Source organism: Sander lucioperca, chromosome 12, assembly GCF_008315115.2.
Source record: "Sander lucioperca isolate FBNREF2018 chromosome 12, SLUC_FBN_1.2, whole genome shotgun sequence".
In the NCBI taxonomy this organism is placed as follows: Eukaryota; Metazoa; Chordata; class Actinopteri; order Perciformes; family Percidae; genus Sander; species Sander lucioperca.
This window is the reverse complement of record NC_050184.1, coordinates 30874865-30895250: the sequence shown is the minus strand read 5'-3', so window position 1 is coordinate 30895250 and position 20386 is coordinate 30874865. Positions and strand designations below refer to the sequence as shown.

General features: G+C 39.0%; 1 protein-coding gene across 10 annotated transcripts in view; it reads right to left on the bottom strand.

Moving 5' to 3' along the window:
* The window catches only part of camta1a (calmodulin binding transcription activator 1a), a 293919-nt gene that overhangs the window by 266711 nt on the left and 6822 nt on the right, over positions 1-20386 (bottom strand). For 9 of the 10 annotated variants that reach the window (XM_031290222.2, XM_031290212.2, XM_031290214.2 and 6 more), the window contains one exon: positions 12188-12291. In XM_031290222.2, coding sequence (XP_031146082.1) covers positions 12188-12291 — 104 coding nt within the window. Of the gene's footprint in view, positions 1-12187; positions 12292-20386 lie in introns of those variants that run through there. The other variant, XM_036007896.1, reaches the window with a different exon arrangement.

The following is a 20386-nucleotide window of genomic DNA, read 5'->3' as shown; positions in this document are numbered from 1 at the left end:
TTAGCTAGCCTACCACAATTTGACTCAGATTATTACTTGAAGATTCAAGACTGGACTCATAAGCCTCTCTGATTTGATGCAAACACATTGTTATTTAGTCACCCATGCTTCTGGATGGAAGAGCTAGGTTTTAAACAAGAGAAAATGACAGCTCGGCTGTGCATGTTCCTCGTCTGCAAATTTTATAAATGCTTTAATACATGCAGGAGAGCTAAAAATAAAAAATATATAAGATGGATAGTGTGTCCATTAAACACAGGTTTTTACAAAACTGGGAAGAGCTGTAACTATGAGCTTAAAAGTCTTGTTGGTTTGGCAAGAAAAAAAAGATTGTTAAAGACATTAAAGGATGGATAAATGCAAAAAAATGCTTGCATTTTAAGTCTGTCCCTGCTGCTTACAAACAAGGTCAATGATAGCCCTAGTTCTAGTTCCCCGCCTTTGACAATGAGAGAGGGTTTAATCAGATGAAGGCCTATTGCAGCAGGGCTATAGAGGCGCTGCCATGCCTGGAGCTGTCCATCAGATAGAAAAGGGCATGATGGGCTGGGATCCAAACAGGCCCACAGAGAATCCCAGCCTGCTGTTGTTGCTGGCTCCTCATTCTCAAGGACCTTTAGAGATCAAAGACCAACACACAACAAGAGAGACGAAGATAGAGAGAGATGGACCAAAGAAAGTGAGTGGGGTAAGCAGGAAGGATGCCATGAATCAGAAGAACTCATGTGGCCTTCAAAGATAACTCAAACACCAGGCCTCCCACTGAGTCCAAAGAACAGTCAAAGGGATTTCCTGGAGAACGTCTGTGAAGCGTGAGTCAGGGCAGCCTCCTCCATCCGGTGCCAGATGTAGTATCTTCCGACCTCAACTCCATCCTAACCTGTTATAGTGTGGAAATGATGTTCTCCTTTGATACTCTTAAAAAAAAAAGATCCTCTTTCCTCTGAGGAATCGTTGAAGTAGCCTCTCTCCCTGTTTTCACTCTCAACAAAAATAAAAAGATACATGGTGTTCTTCTGCCGGCCAACGCTGTTGTTTAACCTTGGTGAAATACAAAATGGGACAAGCAGCAGAGCCAAACAAATACTGAGCTGCATGAAGCATTACGAAACAACTTAGAACATCTAAAAATGGACAACAGAAACATAACCGAATGGGAAGGCATCCCGAATATAAACACAGCCCAAGCTCAGCCCAGTTAAGGAACAATTATACTGAAGATTTCCAAAAGGAGTTCAACCGAGATGGTGTTTGTTAAGATGGATGTAGTCCATCAGAACTATCCACAGGGGATGTGATGAGAGTATGTATATGTATATATGTAACTGGTTAGTAACCACAGGGGATGGACAAAATACTATACCCTACATCATACAATACAAACCATTTTATCCTTATAATGAAGGCTTATTTCCTTGGGTTTCATGAAAGGTGCTTTATAAATGAGTTATTATTATTATTATTATTATTATTATTATAAAGATTTTCAGATGTGTTGATTCAAATCTTACAATAAAGACTGTTGGGATGTTACTACAATTAAACTACATTAAACTATTGATTTGAAATAATAGTCTGCTAATTTTCTTTAAAAAGTTTCTTTTCTTAACATCTCAGGGTTCAACAATGAGGGTTGCCCGAGGTCGGGGCAAGTAAATACAACAACCCACTTGCCAGTTTGGGCCAAAACAAATAAAATAAAATTCAATAATTTTTTCCGATTATCGTCGTATCATAAATTACGTTATCGTTCTCTTGCCCCCACCCCTCCCCTTACCCACACATTGTTGAATGATTTGATTTGAATGCACCGTTGGCCAATCAAGAACTGAGTTGGTGCTAGTGACGTGTGACTGACGGCTGTCTTTAAGAAGAAGAATAAGTAGGTGACGGCTGCGTACGAGCTAAAGTGAAAGAGAGTGTTTCAAGTGTCCTGGAAGAAGGAGTTTTCTTGGGTGGCAGTGGAGGATGTCGATGAAACAACTACAATGTTTTGCGAAGTTTGCTGCAAGTTCAAGTCCAAGGCAATACAAAAGAAATTGTATGTGGCCAGTAAAAATTGACTACAGGCAAGTAGAAGGTTTATTTTTCACTTACCTGACCGGGCAAGTGAAACAAAACCATAGCATTAAGCCCTGTATGAGGTCAACAATTAGCTATTTCTGCCATATCACTTAAGCTCAGGACTTCAACACCAGAGACCAGGGTTTGCATCCCGAGTCCCATCTACGTTTTTTTCAAAAATGAATGTGGAAACACGTCACAGGTTATAGGAAGGGATGAATTCAGGTGGATAGTCAGCCAACACACAACAATTCCCACACTGTGCCATCTATTGTATCTATGTCCTTAACATTTTCTGTATTGTTGCCTCATTACAGTCTGGTGTGGGGGTATAAGACTTTATTCCCTACAAAGGCTACTTTATCCGCGATACACTGCAGAGCATCAAAGTGTGTCTTGCTCTTCTCTCACATTGTTTTTTAAGATGTGATGTCAACCTGAAAAACTTGACTGTACGGGCGGCTGTCCCAAAGCATTAAGCACACTCACTGAACAATATAGCACTGGTCATGAACAATACGCTAGCCAAAGTAATATGCATAATTCAGAATAGAGTAATTTTATAGCTTACCAGTTGCAGCAGCTGCCTTCTTCTATGCAGCAATCTCCTGACACCCTTCTGACAGACTGTTAAACCAGTTTTTTTTTTTGATTCCACAGGGTACAAACGACAAGAGTAAAGCTGGCATTAATTTTGTTGGCAATTTCTTTCTATGCATCTTTTTTGTCTTCTCGTCAATGTGGTACTAAACTAAACTTTTATTATATGTTTTCTCTGATGTACCTCCTCTGTGAGCAGCAGAATTTCCTCCAAGCTCCAATATTCTATCATTTCTTCTCTATTTAAATGGTTAGAGGCAGCTTGATGTTAATTTCATATCTGTTAATTGCTGCGGGTGATAAAAACAAATATATATATATATATATATATATATATATATATATATATATATATATATATATATGATTTTATACAATAAAGGCTTGTTCTGAATATCATATCTGAAAAATTTAAGGAACATACTGTATTTTAAGAATGAACAAAGTTATGAGTGCAGCAGGCATAGGCTAAACAGCTCTTCTAAATCCCAAAGAGAAGATAAGATACTTCCCTTGATTAAGAAAGTTTTTATACACAAATGCCACTGAAGCACCATCCCAAATTAGTGAAAGTCAAAGAACATTGTCCCCTCAAAATCATCATGGACATGCTCTCCACGTGCTGCAGAGCTCAGACATGTTCAATAGCTCCAGCGCCAGTGGAAAAAACATACTATACTGTATACAAAGACTCAAAACATATCAGCTTGCAAATATGCTCTTAAAAGTTCCAAGAGGCAACTTAGATTACAGAGTGGATCATGGAAGTGAATATGATAATATGGACCACTGCCAACAGAGGTATTCACTCATATGAACATCTACTGTATAAGGAACAATATAACAGTTTATTGAAGCATAGGCGCACACATCAAATCCAGAACTCATTTTCCTTTATCTAGTAAATAAAGTTAAACTCCATTAGAAAAGGGTTCCGCACAGAAAAATCCTGACCCAGCAATTCACAGGAAAAGGTAGAAATCTTTCCGTCTATACCTGAATAGCTTTGCAGCTCAGTGAACACATGAGGGAAAAGGGAACGAGACAGAAGATAAGAGTAAAGGAGGGTGACCAGAGGAAGAGAGAGCTGGAAAGAAATCGAAGACACAAGCTGGGTTCAATTTAGAGGCTTCCCACAGGAGACAAAATGACCTGTATCTGCTACAATAGAGGTCATGCAATTTTGAGTGGATACCCCTGTCTTCAGAGGATGCTGAGGACCCCTGCCTTGATGTGCACATCCAGAGGAAAAAGCAAAGGGTCCCTGTAGCATGCAGGACCCCTTCAATGACCTGACTGGTGGGTTCCTATTACAACTTTCTGACTACACCAAAGCCTCGCAATTGACACTTAACAGCAAGCTACAACACTAGCAATCAGTGAAGCTATCAAGCTCACAGGAAGTTACTATGAAGTCAGCCATCCAAAGAAACTATACCAATTCCTTATCATTCTGTCTTCTACTTTCCGCAGCCAAATGATGATAAAAAAAAAGCACCATGAAATATATATAGTAAACTGTAATTGAGTGGAAACTACACTAAGAAGAAAATATGATCACTCCACACAGACTCAACACATAGACATAAATCTGGGGTGTTCCTATTAAAAACATTTTAAAAAGAAATAGTGAAAAGTTGTCACTGCAAAACTGTGTCTGAATATCTTTGCTATGTGAGCAGCCAGAATAAATTGTGCAGGCATTTTTGCCATTTAAATCTCAACTGAGTAGTTCAATGAAGAGCAGCTGATATGAATAAAATCTGAACCTTGGTTAAGAAAGATCCCCACGGGATACCCTGCTCATACTCTATTCATTGACTCGTTCTCAGTACCTGTTACTGAAGAAACATTGGGTGCATCTAACCCAGAATATAAAAAAGAAAAGCAACAACAACAACAACAACAACAACAACAACAAATAAACAAACAGATATAAAAACAAACAAACAAATAGATGGACAAACATGACCTTTAATTTCCACTGATTGCCCTAGAGGAGCTAATGAACATTTCTGTAAACATTTGCAATTGGTGGGAGTCATTTTAATTACTCCACACAGAGAAAGTCATGCATGGCAAGGAGCTCAAATGAAGATAAATATTTAATCAAGCATGACCTTGTGTTCGATTAGGTGAATTCTTCGAGCACTGATGTCCACAAAAACAACACTGGCAGTTCAGGTTTGAGGCGTAATGACAAAAATGTATCAGAACTGGCAATCCCTGGCAATTTGACCAAGGTAGCCTAATACAAGTCCTGAGAATCCATAGGAGAAAGCTTTTATCCAGACAGTGTTTTAATGAGGTCAGGATATCCCAAAAGGAATGCTCCAGCTTTAGCAGCAGGAGTTTAAATCCAAAGTCTTAGGCCTGCAGTACACGCCACACAAAATCTAATTTGTTTTGTTTGTAAAAGCTGAGCTGGTGTTGAATATAGTGCTATGAATACATGCAGGCATAGGCTACTTAGTACAACTTGAGGTCTGTCTATCTTATAGCACACACACCAACTGGAGGAGGTTGTACAGGGTTTCCTGCAGTGTTTTGTTGTGGAGGTGTCCCGGCTTGCCTAAAAAAAAAAAAGTGTGCCTCAGCTAATGCTAGAATAAATTATTATATTTTCATGAAATGTAATATTAGGCTTACTATGCTTAAGGGAAACTGAGAAGCAAAGGCCATGTATTTAATAAGTGAGGCAATTGTTTAGACTGTCATCTAGTTACTACATTTATAACAGGATTAGTTGCGTCAGGATCTGTCTGATTCAGCTTAGCATCGTAGAATTGCTTTGCAGTAATTCATCCGAGTTTAGCTTAAGGTTCCTATTAACCAGCTGGACTTGTATCATCAGTGGGTGTGATCAGACTGGCGGCAGCGCTTACTGCCTCCGCTAACCAATTTCCTGGGCTAAACTCTGTTGCGAGTCACAGTTGGAACAAGAAGTAAGCTGGAGATACGTGGCCCAAAGGACTTGCATTTAAAGAACGCAAAGTCACATGACATTTTGGGCCATTTGCAGATGACATTTGCAGATGACAGTGTAATAGGGGATGAACATGCATAAAAAAGAAATCAACAAAGTGAAGCTTTGTTTTGGTAACAAACCTGCCACACTATTTTAACAGCAGTATATACCAGTCACTCATTTGAATCAGTCCTTACATTCAACATTGCATCCTGGAACAACTTCCTCACAGAGAAAAGCAACAAACAAAAAAGCTCACAAGAATCATCAAGCGTGCAACCAAAATCACCGGCACCACTCAAACCAAACTCTCAGACCATTACGGTCAGGCAGTAAAAAAGAAAGGCAGACCTCATTACTACAAACCATTCACATCCCCTTCAACACTCCTTACCTACTCCCATCAGGCAGACTCTTCAGAGCACCTCTGGCCAAAAAAAGACCCTACAAGAACTCTTTCATTCCTACTGCAATATCCATTTTAAACAAGGCCGTTACATCTTTTTGAAGCAGTTTGCACACTTGCTTATATTTATTTATCGAATTGTTGTAGATGTTTGCTTTTAATGCAATTTTATGTGAGTATTTAATGGGTGTATGTTTTTTTATGTGGTCTGTGAGCCCCTAACCAAATACAATTTTCTATAATTATGTGCTACACAATAGCTTTTTGAATCTTTATAATCTTGGACATTTTATTTAGTTTTAGAGTATACCGTTGTACTGAGAAAAGCAGAAACCTGGATGGTTGTTAGGCTACATGTTCATTACATTCAAACAGCCTAGAGATACCGTGGTGAATTGGAATTTCAATAGTCAAGAATTACCTTTTCATTGGGAAAAATCTCCATGTTCTCCTTTCATAATTTAAATTTAAATATTTTAGTTAAACATGACAAAAAAAAAAAGAGTCATTACTGTTTTCAAAGAACTGATAACTGAACAAAAAAATATTCATCCTCCTCACGCCATACTTGTATTCAAGAGTGCATTGTTCACACACAAGGATCCAAGATAACACAGAGGCATGGAGTGGGTTAACACAAATTATGTTTTAGTCAGAGATAAGGAGTGAATGATTGCACCACACTGCATCCAATTGTGCTTGTCATTATAGCACCTATCTTATAGTGTTACTGACAATCTATCAGGTTTATCCGATCTCGCCTTTTAATTTCATTTGTTGTGGTTTTTCATCGCTGCTTCCCTGCCTGTTATGCGCACTGCCCGGTGAGTCCACTAAGTGTTTCTACTGCTCTGTCCTGAGCGGCGGCATATTGCATGTAGGCATCATGCTGTGCTGCTGCTGGCAGTGGCGTGAGGCAGAGAGGATTATTCCTGACGACAGGGGCATTAAATGTGTAGCAGGCCGGTGGAGGCCTGAGCTGGTGCTCTTGTCTGTTTTTGGTTCAGCACCAGTTCAGAAGCAGTCCCCTCTAAGATGAGTGGGAGCTCACAGAACTCAGAGCGTTGTGCCGTTCATTAAAGACTGAGGGTGTCACACCAGCTTAGGCCTAGTGTCCTCCCTCAACCAAGGCTTCATGCTGTGCTCCTCTCTGCCTCTGGTTCTTAAGACTGAGTGACTATTGCCACTTCTCCAAAATTGGCAAATTTTCTCTGTTTGTCAATGCGTTTATAATGTCACATATTTGAGTCACTTGTTAAAAGTCGGCAAGGTTTATGTCTGCAAGGGGGCTAACACTGAAGCGTCTAATCCAGCATGTTGCGGCTGAGAAAATGTTGCTCGCTCTTGTCCTCAGGACTCCAGTAGCAAGTCATAAATACTGTCATTCAAACTCTATGCCCATAAGAACTGCTACAGAAATACATAGCTAAGGGGCAAACTCAAACTGAATAGCAGAAATGTCGAGCTTAAATAAAATCAGCTCCTTTCTTTGACTGGTAGTGTCCCAGCGGATAATACACTTCCTTTGAATCCTATAGTAACACACATCCTGAATCAGAGCTCTAACGTCAACCAAAGAGCAAGAAGTCCATCTTTAAAATAGCAGTGGTAAAATTGCAATTCTCCAGCACATTTCAAGTCCTGCAACCTTCATGTCAGCGTAACCAAACATCAGGCTGACTCTGTTTGATCTTGAAAGGGATATAAGCCTAAAGCCGTTCCTGTGGGAGATGTCCTTCTTTAAAAAGATTCTAATCTCAACCGAAATGTCTAGCAAAATAGAGGTCACCGTGCCAGAGCACCGAGCAGACAATAGCACTTGGGTGTAGACCTGAGAGGAATTCTGTAAAGGATTTGTTGCTATGTGTCTCACTTGAGACATGGTGTACATCAATGGCTGAAAGAGCAGTGACACAAAAAAGGTATAGACTTATTGAAAGTAATTCTTTTTTGCAACTCACCAACTACAAAGGCTTGTATCATTTTAACAGATGAGAAATCACAGAAATGTCAGATAATTACCACAACTTTCTGATCATGACCTCCTTTTGTCTTTCTTTTAATAATACCTTTAATAATTGTTTCTCTGTAAATCCTCAAGCACTGCCAGGTACCTCTTTCCCATTGATCATTTGAAGGCTGATGGCATATCTGTACCTTGCAAGCTGCTCATGATTCAGTGACGAGAGTACCATTCAACCCTCTAAACTCCTATCCCCTCCCTTGAATTTTGATTCGATTGGTTTATCTAATTTTCCAGTAAATGCTTGAAATGTATTCCTGCACACCTTCTTCTCATGAAACTACACAGGGGAATCATGAGAATGAGATAGAAATGAATAGTTCTGCATTAGCTTCACTTCACCTCACCGGCAACACCACAGCTCCCACTCAGTCTCCTTGTAGATTAAAGTTTCCAAGCAGCAAGTTGTATCCTCAATCATTTCCACCAAAAGTAAACTGTAACCAAATTATCCCAGATTTGAACAAGGTGCAAATAATGTAAAACTGTAAAAAGTGGGTGGTAGGGGAAAGGAACAATAGACACGTTATGATTATTCCTTCATGCGGTATGTGCGACTTTCAAAGGGTTTTGCAGTCATGTCAGGAATACAAATAATGCCTTCGTGGAGGTCCAGTGGGATATGTGAATGTGCAAAAATAAAGGATAGATACATGATAGCATGGCTACAATTAAGAGAGATAATTGTGGGTGTTAAATTATTTACTATAAACCCAAATAAACATTATTTTCCAAATAGCTGTTTTGTGAGTGTCCTCTCCAAAACAGTTCAAGTTGTAGTTATAGAGGAGTCATCCGTGTTTATGTTTTTTTTGTTGCTTTTTTAGCAAGCAGTTTCTAGCCCAAATTTACCATGGAACAATATTTAATATTTGAATGCAACAGAAACCTATTACTGGCTAATAACCACCTAATGTTAGCTATTATGCAAATAAAAAGGACCTCTGCTGGATGGATGTCTCCTGGAGAGTCCATGTTATATTACCTGAAAGCCCATACCAACAACAATAGTTTTCAAACATAAAGCAGCCAAACTGTATGGGCAAAATGCATAATATCAAAGGGATATTAGCAGCTCTAACCTATCAGACTACTGAGATCCCTTAAATGTAAAAAAGTGGGAAATTTGTGCATTAAGCAGGCTGAGCTCATGCGAGGCTGCTAGTGTAAAATATGCTCAGAATTGATGAGGTGTCACTTTCACCAAAGTTAAGTTCCCACTACAAGACGTTCAAAGTCGCCAGTTTGCTGTACGATTCACACAACACAACTTTCTGTTTTGTTTTCACACTACCTGACTGCCCGGCAACAGAGGCTGACACACCACTAGATCTTTCACCAGGAGGAATCCCCGAGTCTAGTCTCCAAGTACATTTTTATCACAAAAAAACACACGTGAGAAGTGACACGGGACATAATACCATACACTAGACAGGGTTTTTGGTTGTTTGCCAGAAACAAGCAATCCAAGTTGTTGTTGGATGACTTGCAGCGATAAAACAAAGAAGAAAAAGAAAGATCAGACAGAGCACTTTTAGGGGGTGTTGTCATTGGCACACATGTTCACAAAATAGCCTGTTTCCATACATCTTTACTTTTTTTTTTTTTTATAGCCTGTTTTCCTTATCAGCAACGACTTTGGTCCATGTTTGGGGCTTTTGTTGAAATACTGCAAAAACGGTCGCTGAGCAGAAAATCATGGCAAAAGTCCTGTAGAGGGCACTTGCCATAACACAACTGAACTGATCCCTCCCTCCCTTCCTGCCTGTCTGCTACCTATGAGACACAAACACTCTGATTTGCATGGTCTGCACAAAAAAAAAACATCCTTGATTTTAGAAAAGGTTGCCTTGCTCTCTTCAACCCTGACAAACACTATTGGCATGCATACCAAAACACCACTGGAACCATTTTTTTTTTTTGCACAGCAGAATCTGTTGCCCAGTAACACAACATGGTGCTATTCCTGAAATATGTCTGTTATGATTAAATTTGGTAATAAATGACAAGACATGCTAACAACTGTAGCCGGCAGCATTTATTCCCAGCAAATGCTTAGACTTACATTTTGAGATCAATTTCAAAGCCATGTTAATTAATTTAGACTGCTAGCAGCACAATGCAGGTCAGACAGGGCAAACAAGTTACAACATCAGCCAATTAGAAACACACAAGCGTTATACATTTTTTTCATAACTAGGGCAGGGCTTGTGGGCAAAGATATGACAGATGGAGACTGCAATTGACGTACGGTAAAAGAAGATAAGTATACTTGCTGTAGTAATCACCACTGAAATTGTGTCTACTTCTACACATCCACATTTGAACCACAGATGAATAAATTCCTTTATCATCATTTTCTAAAACATATTGACTACACGGTGTAAAATAATATTTAACTGTGTGTCAATGACATATTGTCTTTTTGAAAATCCCGTTCCTTAGAAACAAGCGTGTCTGGTGCCTTATCATCTGGTTGTTTTTCAGTCAATTAACTTCCATCACTGCAGATGACTATATTAATATGGTCACAATGTGTTAATCAAAAGCATGGATGGTTGATTTTTGCATATTGGTTTTAAGATTTGTCATGGTGTGTATTTAGGGCTAATTACTACCAATTATTCTTAGAAAAGAACAACCAGTCCCTCATCTATCAGTAGTGGAAACAAAAGAGATAAACTCATCAACCTGTCCCCTGAGAAAAAGAGCAGGCTGGCAAACGAGCTCTGAGGCAAATGAAGCAAAATACAGTAAGTCCCTGTTAGGGGAAATCCAGTGTACAACATGTTAAGACTTGAATATTCGTTGGTCCAAGCAGTAATATAATGCAAGAGCAAATCAGTTAGTATGTGTGTATGGATCATAAAGATTGTTTTGGGCTGGTTTCCAATGTTTTTGTGCATTTAGAAAAGTATGACACAAAATACCAAATACCAGATGGTGTCTACCACACACCTACAATAGACTAAGATTCAGGGTTAAGTAACTAATTCTGCAGTTCACTTTTCCAGAGGACTCCCCATTTCTATATAAAAAATATTTTTGAATATGTGTAACTACTCAAACATCAAACAAGGCCAAATGTGTTTTAAGTAAATGAGTGAAGTGCTAAAACATTCATTCAAAATGTCCTTTAGGCCTTTAGAAAAAGAAAAAGAAAACCATAGCAAAGGGCATCTGTGACAGCTTCTTACAAGAGCAAAGCGTTTTCTGATTTGAGTTTCAAAAGAGAAAATGTAAAGAGGTGCATTATGTTCCCTAATGTGATGCAAATATGAAATGTGAGACACCTTGAGCTTTCACTATCACCAAAGGTAAACACTGTTTAAGTTTAAATCTAAAGCCCCTCAAAATGCTTGCTAAATACAACAGCAGTGACGTTTTGTGAATAAGACTCAACATGCAATTGACTTTAACCTTCGATTTATGCCGAACAGGGTTTCCTTGCAGAATGAGCATTGGCAAATCCATCTTGCATAAAGCGCAAGATGAGATCGATATTTTGCAACTGTCTCGGTTTAAATGTGAAGACAGTGGGAGAGAGGTTTTAGTTTATTTTGTGTTTTTGTTTTCTTATATTCGACGAGAGGAACATATGTATTGATTAAAGGTCAAGCTATCCACGCAAAGCCCAGTGGCAATGAATTGTCTGTTAGGGGAAAAAAGGGCGATGCAGCTAAAAAGTCTTTAAAACCATTTTACGTAAATTATTGCAAAAGTAATGTGCTCAGAAATGTCTTGTAAAAACCTTTTGTACAGTTAAAACAATCACGTTGAATCATCCAACTGCCGTAATCTGAAGAGGAAATACCAGAGAATTAACTGAACCTAATATATCTAAATACATGAAATATGTCACATGGTAACAGGTTCACTGTTATTATGTGACATCTTTAAATACCGTATGTAAGCTATGCACGCAGTTGAGAGAAAGTTATCATCTTCTATAGTGATATTTTGAAGGATGGAGGCACCTAATGGAAAGGTGTTATGCTGTTTTGAAGAGAGTTCACATGGCTTGGTCTGAAAAAGGCCTGAAAGAACAACGTGTCAGATGGAAAGGTACCTTTGTAAACGGGTGGATTGAGCAGAGAGTGCTATGATAAGGAGTAATTGGCCTTACCTCATTAGTGTTCCACCGGTGTCTCTCCTTTGGCAGCGAGGTGCATTTTGGTAGACATTCAAGCAGCTTCTTGGGCAGGTATATTTTCAAATGTCCATGTTCATCTAGAGCAAGAGCAAGACAAAACAGAATACTTAGCACAGGCTTCATACCTTTTGGACTTGCTCATATCCCTCTTTATCAGTCTCTCTGCAGCAAAACGCTGACTGTAAAATAACTATCCCCAACTGAATTAGGAAATTCATTTAAGAAGAGAGTATTGCATACATTTTATTTTGTGCTCAGCTAAATTATTTTACTGTGAAATGCATTCTATCAGGGGAGTTCACCAGAGATTTTTCACTGTCAACTTGTAAAGGCTGCATCTATTCATTATTTAGACACAATAAACACCCTTGAGTGATTTTAAAGTGTATGGGGATTTAGTATGGGAATCTGTGTGCTGCATGCCAGAATGTGGCATATTATTCAGAGAAATAATTACAATTACCAGGCCCAATGCTTACATCATAATGGATGTCGTTCAATCTATAATTTACGTTTCACAACCAGTTATAAAACAGTAAGGTTTAAAGAGGCCCTCATGCATGGATGCAATCTCATTCCATTGCTGTATTTCTCCTTAAATATGCAGATGGCTTAAATTTGAACAAATTATATTTCTTTGAGGAGACAAAATCATGTTGAATTTATAATATCATGAAAAAATCCAATTACAGTCTTGTTTTTTTTTTTGTTTTTTGTTTTTTATCAGAACATGAGTAAAGGGTTATGTGGAAATCATTTTAGTAAATTAGAATATTCTAAGCAAGGCTCTTATCATTAACAATGTGTTTAAATGCAAAAAAGATAAACAGAAGCTGAAGACAATTCTACATTACTAGTCAAAAATGAAGTAAAACAAGACTGTAACACTTCATATCTTGGATGCAGATTTACTTATTCTAGGTAATGTTCAAGCATGTGCAAATGATGTCAGGAAGTCCACTTTTGCATTCGTTCATTTATGTTGGGGGACTCGTCCATCCTGAAAGACACAATTCCCTCTATCTGTACTGAATGGGTCCAGACCATTGTCATGTTGGGTAGGCGACTGCTCGTCTAACAATGGAAGTCAGCTCACACACTATCAATCACAGACTGGCATAATCTGCTTGCTAGGGTGGCGGCATACGAACAAGTATCCTTCTCTCTGATAGAATAGTATTATTTGAAATGGGAAAGATTTCTTTACTAAGTTTGTACATTAATGGCTCTTAAAGACAAACTCATGGCTTAGCACCCTTCAATGCGCACACACACACACACGCACGCACGAACACACACACACACACACACACACACACACATACACCCATGCATTTGCTCACCTTCTCCCAATTACAGCACTACATCTTTTTTTTACTTGCATTTTACTTTTTCTTTTTGACTAATTAATATCTTAGTCCTCTGGTTTAAGTTATATATGTGTTTATTGTCCTTACTCCTTGTTTTATGTTTGTTTATTTTCCTATGTCTTTTTAAAATGTCCATCACAAAAAAGATTGTTGACGATAAGGCTATGGTATGATTTCTATGGTGGTCCTTTTAAAGGTTTCAATACATTCTGAAAACCCCTGTTAATTAAATAAAAAGATGTGTTGGACAAAAACAAGCATGTATAAATGAACCTATTATTCAGTTGTAATGTGTGTGGATTTAATCTAAATACATTCACTAAAGGTAATGCAAAAACTGTATTTATACACAATGCAGTTTTACTTGAATATACGAAGAATAACATGATGTTATATAATGAAGGATCAGATGAAGTGTTTCATGATGTTCGAAAATGTACTGGTATCAATATAAAAGCCACTGGAATAATACAGTGGACGCAAACAGCATTCTTTCATATATATAAAACTGGAGGTTAGGATACTAGGGAATGGGTAAGTAAAGGGAGAGACAGAAAAAAGCCTGAATATGAGTGCTGACTATGGATCCCTGGGGTGGCTGATATCAGTAGTTGAAAAAAAAAAAAAAAAAGCTGAAAACTTCAACCAAAGCAAAATACTACTTTAAAGCCAATACAAATAATCCAGCAGTGCACTTGATTATGATGATATAACAACAGTGTATGTAGCTTGTTGTATACCACAGCAAGAACAGAGTGATACTTGCCAGAAACCCCCATATGGAAAATTCAACGGGAATGAACACAGTAGGTCCACAGAGATGGAACTGGCTTGGAGCCTCTGAGTGTAATGCGTAAGGTGGAACATCATCGCTCCCAAGGGAACGCAAGAGCAGATCTGTAGTATTTGCCATTTCCATCTGTACCAATAATTCTGCATGTACACTCTGTTTTATATGAGCTGAACAGGTATCTGTAATCATTCGCTTCACCCAATTAAGAATCACATACAGCATCTGCTCCAAGTACCGGTTTCACTGTCAGAACTGGAAAACACCCTGGAACTGAATGATCAGAGAGGTACCAAAGAAAGAAAGTTGTTGTTTTTGTGTAGACGTGTTGTTTTACAGCATCAACTTAAAATAAGCAGGAAGCTGTAGTCTAGCTTGCAGTGCCACATATTTCTTTTCATCTTTCACTAAAAAGCTCAAGAATGGCAAGGGCCTTCAATATTGAAGCCCAATCACAAATAGAAAATCTCACTGGATCTACACTCAGATACAGCATTGGGCAGTACAAAGTACTGGCCATCTCCCATCTTACAAAATGTGCTCTGAAGATTTGCTCTTTGCAACCGGCAGACAGCAGTAGCAGCTGATACATATGGCAAGTCTGTCTCTGCGCAGATTATTCAGGATTCAATGCGGCTCTCTGGCACAGTCTCCAATGAGACTATTGAGACAAAGCTGAATTGAAATATGTCTCAAGTATCTCAGTAGTAGGCTCAATCTGCCAGCAGGTTAAAATACTTGGGATGAAAATATCGAGCATAGAAGATCTTGACAAATGCATTAAAATCTCCCACTTGGTTTGAATCATTTCATAACCTTACAATAATGACACCGGTCATTGCACAACATATTTTTGTGCAAAGTATTGCTGGCTCTACAACTCCCTCTGCCACGGACGCCTGAAGTATGCAAGACGCATCTCAGTTCAGTATGCTGGGCACATGAAAAGGTGACACAACTGCAACATGCATTTTACTCTGAAATGCCAGTCTTGTATTTGTCAGTTAACAACACCCCTAAGCAACAGAGCAGCCTATGTACACCCTGCAGCACTAACATCGTGTTAACTGGGTTGCTCTTAATCCCTTAACCTTACATGGGCGCTTCTGAAATCAGGTTACCACCGAAACTAGGGATTGCTTACTAATGTGCACATAAACATACTGAATGTGAAAAGACACAACTCTGGACACTCTCATAAGAGCCCATATATATTCAGACGTTGTTTTTCACAGCAGACAGTTGTCACATAAAAGAATAATTTACATTCTGGATAATGTTGTGTTGTAAACATGTATTTAAAAAATGATGACTTTGATACTGAAGAAAACTTGAAAACGAGAAGAAGATTATCAACAAGTTCTGTGTAGGTAGCTTCCCTTTTCAATAATTTCTAAGCAAATTTCTGGATTCAATGGATACTGACATCCACAGAAAGTGTAAGTCACAATCTAAATCTACACTTGTATCGTATCTGTATCAGGATTTGAAGGATTGAAATGAGTGTTGACTCTGAGAGTCAGGGTAACGTTACAATTGTTAAAGCTAACCGCAGCTGTCGGTGACGCTAGAGTTTTGAAATACCTTACAACCTCCATGAGGTGTGTGTCATAAACTCTGCTTTGGCTTCAACTGCTGACTATGTTGATAACCGGGCCAAATCAACTAGGCAAAATACAGTAAAATATGTTCCTGTTGTTTTCAGAACACCGACATGCACCTGTCCCTTTCACCTACGCAGCCTTTGCCTGACGACAGTGAAGTCAGTTGTAATGGCTGACTTTGACTTGGCTATTTGATGGTGTTCACATTTTTGGGTGAACAACAGTGTAGACTGCACAGCCTTTTATATGCATAGTCTCCCATTCACAAAACAATGCTGCAGGACAAGGATCCTAATAATACAGACAAGGCAACCAAGTTGTTTTTTATGGCCAAACTGTGGAATGTTCTTGACTGGCCAAGTCAAGTCACCTGACATCAATCCAATCTGACTGAGCATGCTGAAGACCAGACTGAGGGCAAAAAGGCCCCAAAACAAGCAAGAAATGAATATGGCTGCAGCACAAGCCTGGCAGAGCATCACCAAGGAACATGCCAAGTGTCTGTTGATATCTATAGATTATGAATTTCAGACAGGCACTAGGTGCAAAGGATTTGCAACCAAGTATTTAATATAATAACAGTACCCTATATATCTATTGATCTAAGCCATGTTAATGTTTATTAAGATATCTGCATTTAAGTATGAAATGTTCTGCTGCTAGGGTTCTCTCAATCAAAACAACAACAAAAGCAATGACGTCATTGCAGTCAGTTTCTCCCGGTTAGGATTCCTTCAGTGTTCAGCATTCACTTATCCGCAGGTGTCTTCTCCTGTCTAAAATAAACGGACCCGGGCGATTGAAACCGCTATAAACACTGAATAATGCAGTTTCATGTTCAAAATATGTGTTTTCCAACACTGTTCAGCTCATCGCCACTAACATTAGCTCTGCTTGTTTCTCTTATAACTTAACATGCAAACGTTCAGGAGGTTTTCACAGGGAGCCAAATTATCCGCAGAGTGTTTCTCCGATGGTGTTTGGCTCGTCAGTGGAGAGCTGCCACTAATGTTGTCTTCCAGACATCCGATGACTAAAATTCTTCATTCGGTTCAAATATATAGGTAAAAACTATCAAGATCTAAAAAGTGTATAGTAAAAATGTGACTTAAACCTGGATAAGAAAAGCCTATTTATGACAGCCTCTGGCAGTCAACCCCAACCCTGAGGCATGCGCAAAGTGGGTGTGCCGACTGCGATCAAATGACATGGACCATGTCCTTGATTAAAATGACAGATTTGTCTTTGTTTGAACATTGTTGGAAACATTTGGGATAAGGTAAGTTCACAAATCAACTAAATATATAACCTAGGCCTAGTCATGTTTAGACATTTGGAACAATGTGGAAATTCTACATATTATATCTTTAAGCCAACTATTCTGAGATGCTTTCTTGGTGTTTGCCGTACCACCAGTAAAATGGACAAAAAACTCAGTGTTGCATTTATTTGAGTTATTTTTGCCGGGACATAATCATAATTTATTTAAGACAGGCTGGTGTGGATGTTAATTTCCCCTGTTAAATTAGCACTAAACCAAAAAGCTGTCCAGCCTGTGGACTCATATACACATGATCCATATACAGTATAGAGGCCTTTTAACAGCCTATAGTATACTAACATTAGATCATACAGAAGGCCACTGTGTTCAAGCTTTTATCTTTCTCAGATATGGATGACTGTATGTCTTTGAAGAACAGGCAAACTACTGTCACATTTCAGACAGTGCACTGCTTTGTGCTGTTAAATAAACCACGTGTTTTAGATGTGGCACTTATTTTTGGCCTTCTCTAATCTGGGAGCCCTTGTCTAACTTGAGAGGGGCCTTGTTTTTACACAAGAACGTTTCTTACGAGGCTCTCAAAGCACACAAAGGTGAGCTCAACATAACTGTTGTTGAGTGCTGATGTTTCTTTTCTACACAATAAAGCTCTCATAACTATGAAGGGTTTTGTTCTTTGAGCTGCTATTTATCTACACTTATACTATTTCAGCTGCTGCATGTCTACTGTTCCCTCCACAGGGCATTTCCACAGATGTGAAGGAGGGACTGTGAGCATTCCAACAAAGTATCGCTTACTAATTAAAGAGCTGTCCACTGTGGCATGAAAATCCACATATACTGTGGTTTGTGCATTAGCTGAAAACAACCAACAGGGGAATAGCTTAGATGCCAGATTTGGAATAGGTTTACAGAATATAGACAAGCCCTTCATAACCAAATTGTCTGATTTGATCAGTGCATAAACAACAAATTACACACAGAAATTTGGCTTTAAAAATGTAAATGGATCTTTTATTTTTTAACCAGGAGTTGATCAAAGCCTGAAAGGTACTCCACTTATTTGCATTTCCTGTGGACTCCCCTGTAAGGTTTAATATTTATGTTGGAGTTGAAAAAGCAGGCTTAATGACTGCTTGTACATTAGCCAAGAAAGGGATACACAGACAACTACTATTTGGTTGTAAAACACTAAAGTGCAAGACAGGCTGATACCAGAGCTTGTTACATGAGAGGATGTGCTGAGCTGAGCTGAGCTGGCACACTGGAGCCAATTACAATATATAATATCAATTACTTGATGAGCGAGCTCACATATAAGGCTAAACAGGGAGAGGAGCTCTGTTCAACACAGAGGCTACAGGTCTGCAGCGTTCATGTTGCCATCACTGGCCATTTGTGTGCTGAACAGAGGCAGCCTGTGTCCCTTTCACATGATTCACATCATCCTGTGTCAAATTAGTATAAAGATATATATTTCTGTGTGCTGATGTTTGGATTATCACTGATCCTGGCTGCTAAGTAAACACTTGGGCCAAATTTAAGCGTATCTGTCATGCTAGCTTGCTCCAGCCCCACCCTAGAGACGAGAGCGAGGGTCATGAGACTGGAAAGGCTGACAAAAACAAATCTTTAATCAATATCTGAGCCCTGGACGCAAAACCCTCTCTCTTCCGTCTCTGTCTCAGAGCGCTCTGGGAGTGACAGTTTTTCTTTTTAATCTGTGCCCACATTGTGGAGAAATTGCAAGCTAATGTTTTGGCTATAGATCATTCAACAAATCGCTGCTGGCGGTGCATATCCAAAGTAACAGTTTGAATGCAAACATTTTCCACAACAGTTCAGTGGCTAATATGGCTTAAGGATGTGAAGAGCAGTGTAACAGTATCTGCTCTTTATTTAGCTATACCTGTAACAATGAGGGAGGTGAATCACAGAAGAACAAGCAGTACTGTGGATAAACATTTGGCTCTCGTCTCTGTCCAGTAAGAAGTGCTGTGAAACTGAATTAGGCCTATGGCAATGTCTGTTATCATTAGGATGGATGATAGCCATCCACTGGGCTGGAACCAAAAATGCCCCTAAGAGTTTCGCTCCAAAATTTGCCCAGTCAGCCAAATGAGTTAGCTCAGACATATTTCATCAACTGGGGTGAGACATTTTAGCAGAAACAAAAACATACTCCTTCATCTGCTGCACATAAACAGTAGCCAAGCAACAAATTATCAATGGCAGTGAATGCTACTCTATTTAGATAACAAAAAATATTGTAAAGATAATATAGCAGACCTTACCTCATCCTAAGCTAAGGATGGTCCATCCCTTTAACATCATGAAGCAACTGCCTGTTTTGCACATTTCCCCACTATATTTTAAGTGAAGGGACCTCAGTTTATTTGCCAACATCGAGTCCTTTTAAAGATAAAATAAGCTGTGTTTCAAAGTGTTTCACCTGGTGATGCACCCTTGTTTGTTTCACCCTCTGAAACTTAAGGAGATAACTTACAACTTAAAAGATAACTGTTTTTTTTTCCCAAAGCTTACTTTTAAAGAAGCAACAGATATTTTCATCACTTAATCCCTGTATTATATGGACAGAATAACACTCACACACTTTTGCAGAGGACAGAAACAGTTTCTATAGCATGCAGTCAGTGAAATCCATGGATATGGATATCTAAATTCATGCAATGCACATCTGGAGTGTGTGGGATGTGACATGCACTAAGTCTAATAACCAGATCTATAGGAGGCAAGATGTCAAACCATTACATAACAGAGTGGACATGAAGCTCAAACCAAAGGCAAAGGTGCAGTGACAGGTTATCACGGTGAAAGCGGTAACACGATGATGGCAGGCGAACAAAGAAAATCTAGACAAAAAAAAACGAGAACGTGGTCAAATGTGAAGCAGAGATGAACTCAGACAGCCAAGGTGCAGTGTTCAACTGATGACATGCTGTCAAATAAAAGCGATCAATCTGGTTGTGAGGTGTGAAAGAAGGAGGAAAGGTAAAGGGGGGGGGAGGAGGGTTAACCTGCAGGAGGCTATTGCGATGGCATTTACAGTAATGGGATATTACCACTGCAGCCTTTAGATTAAGACACTTGATTCAGCTAAGCCCT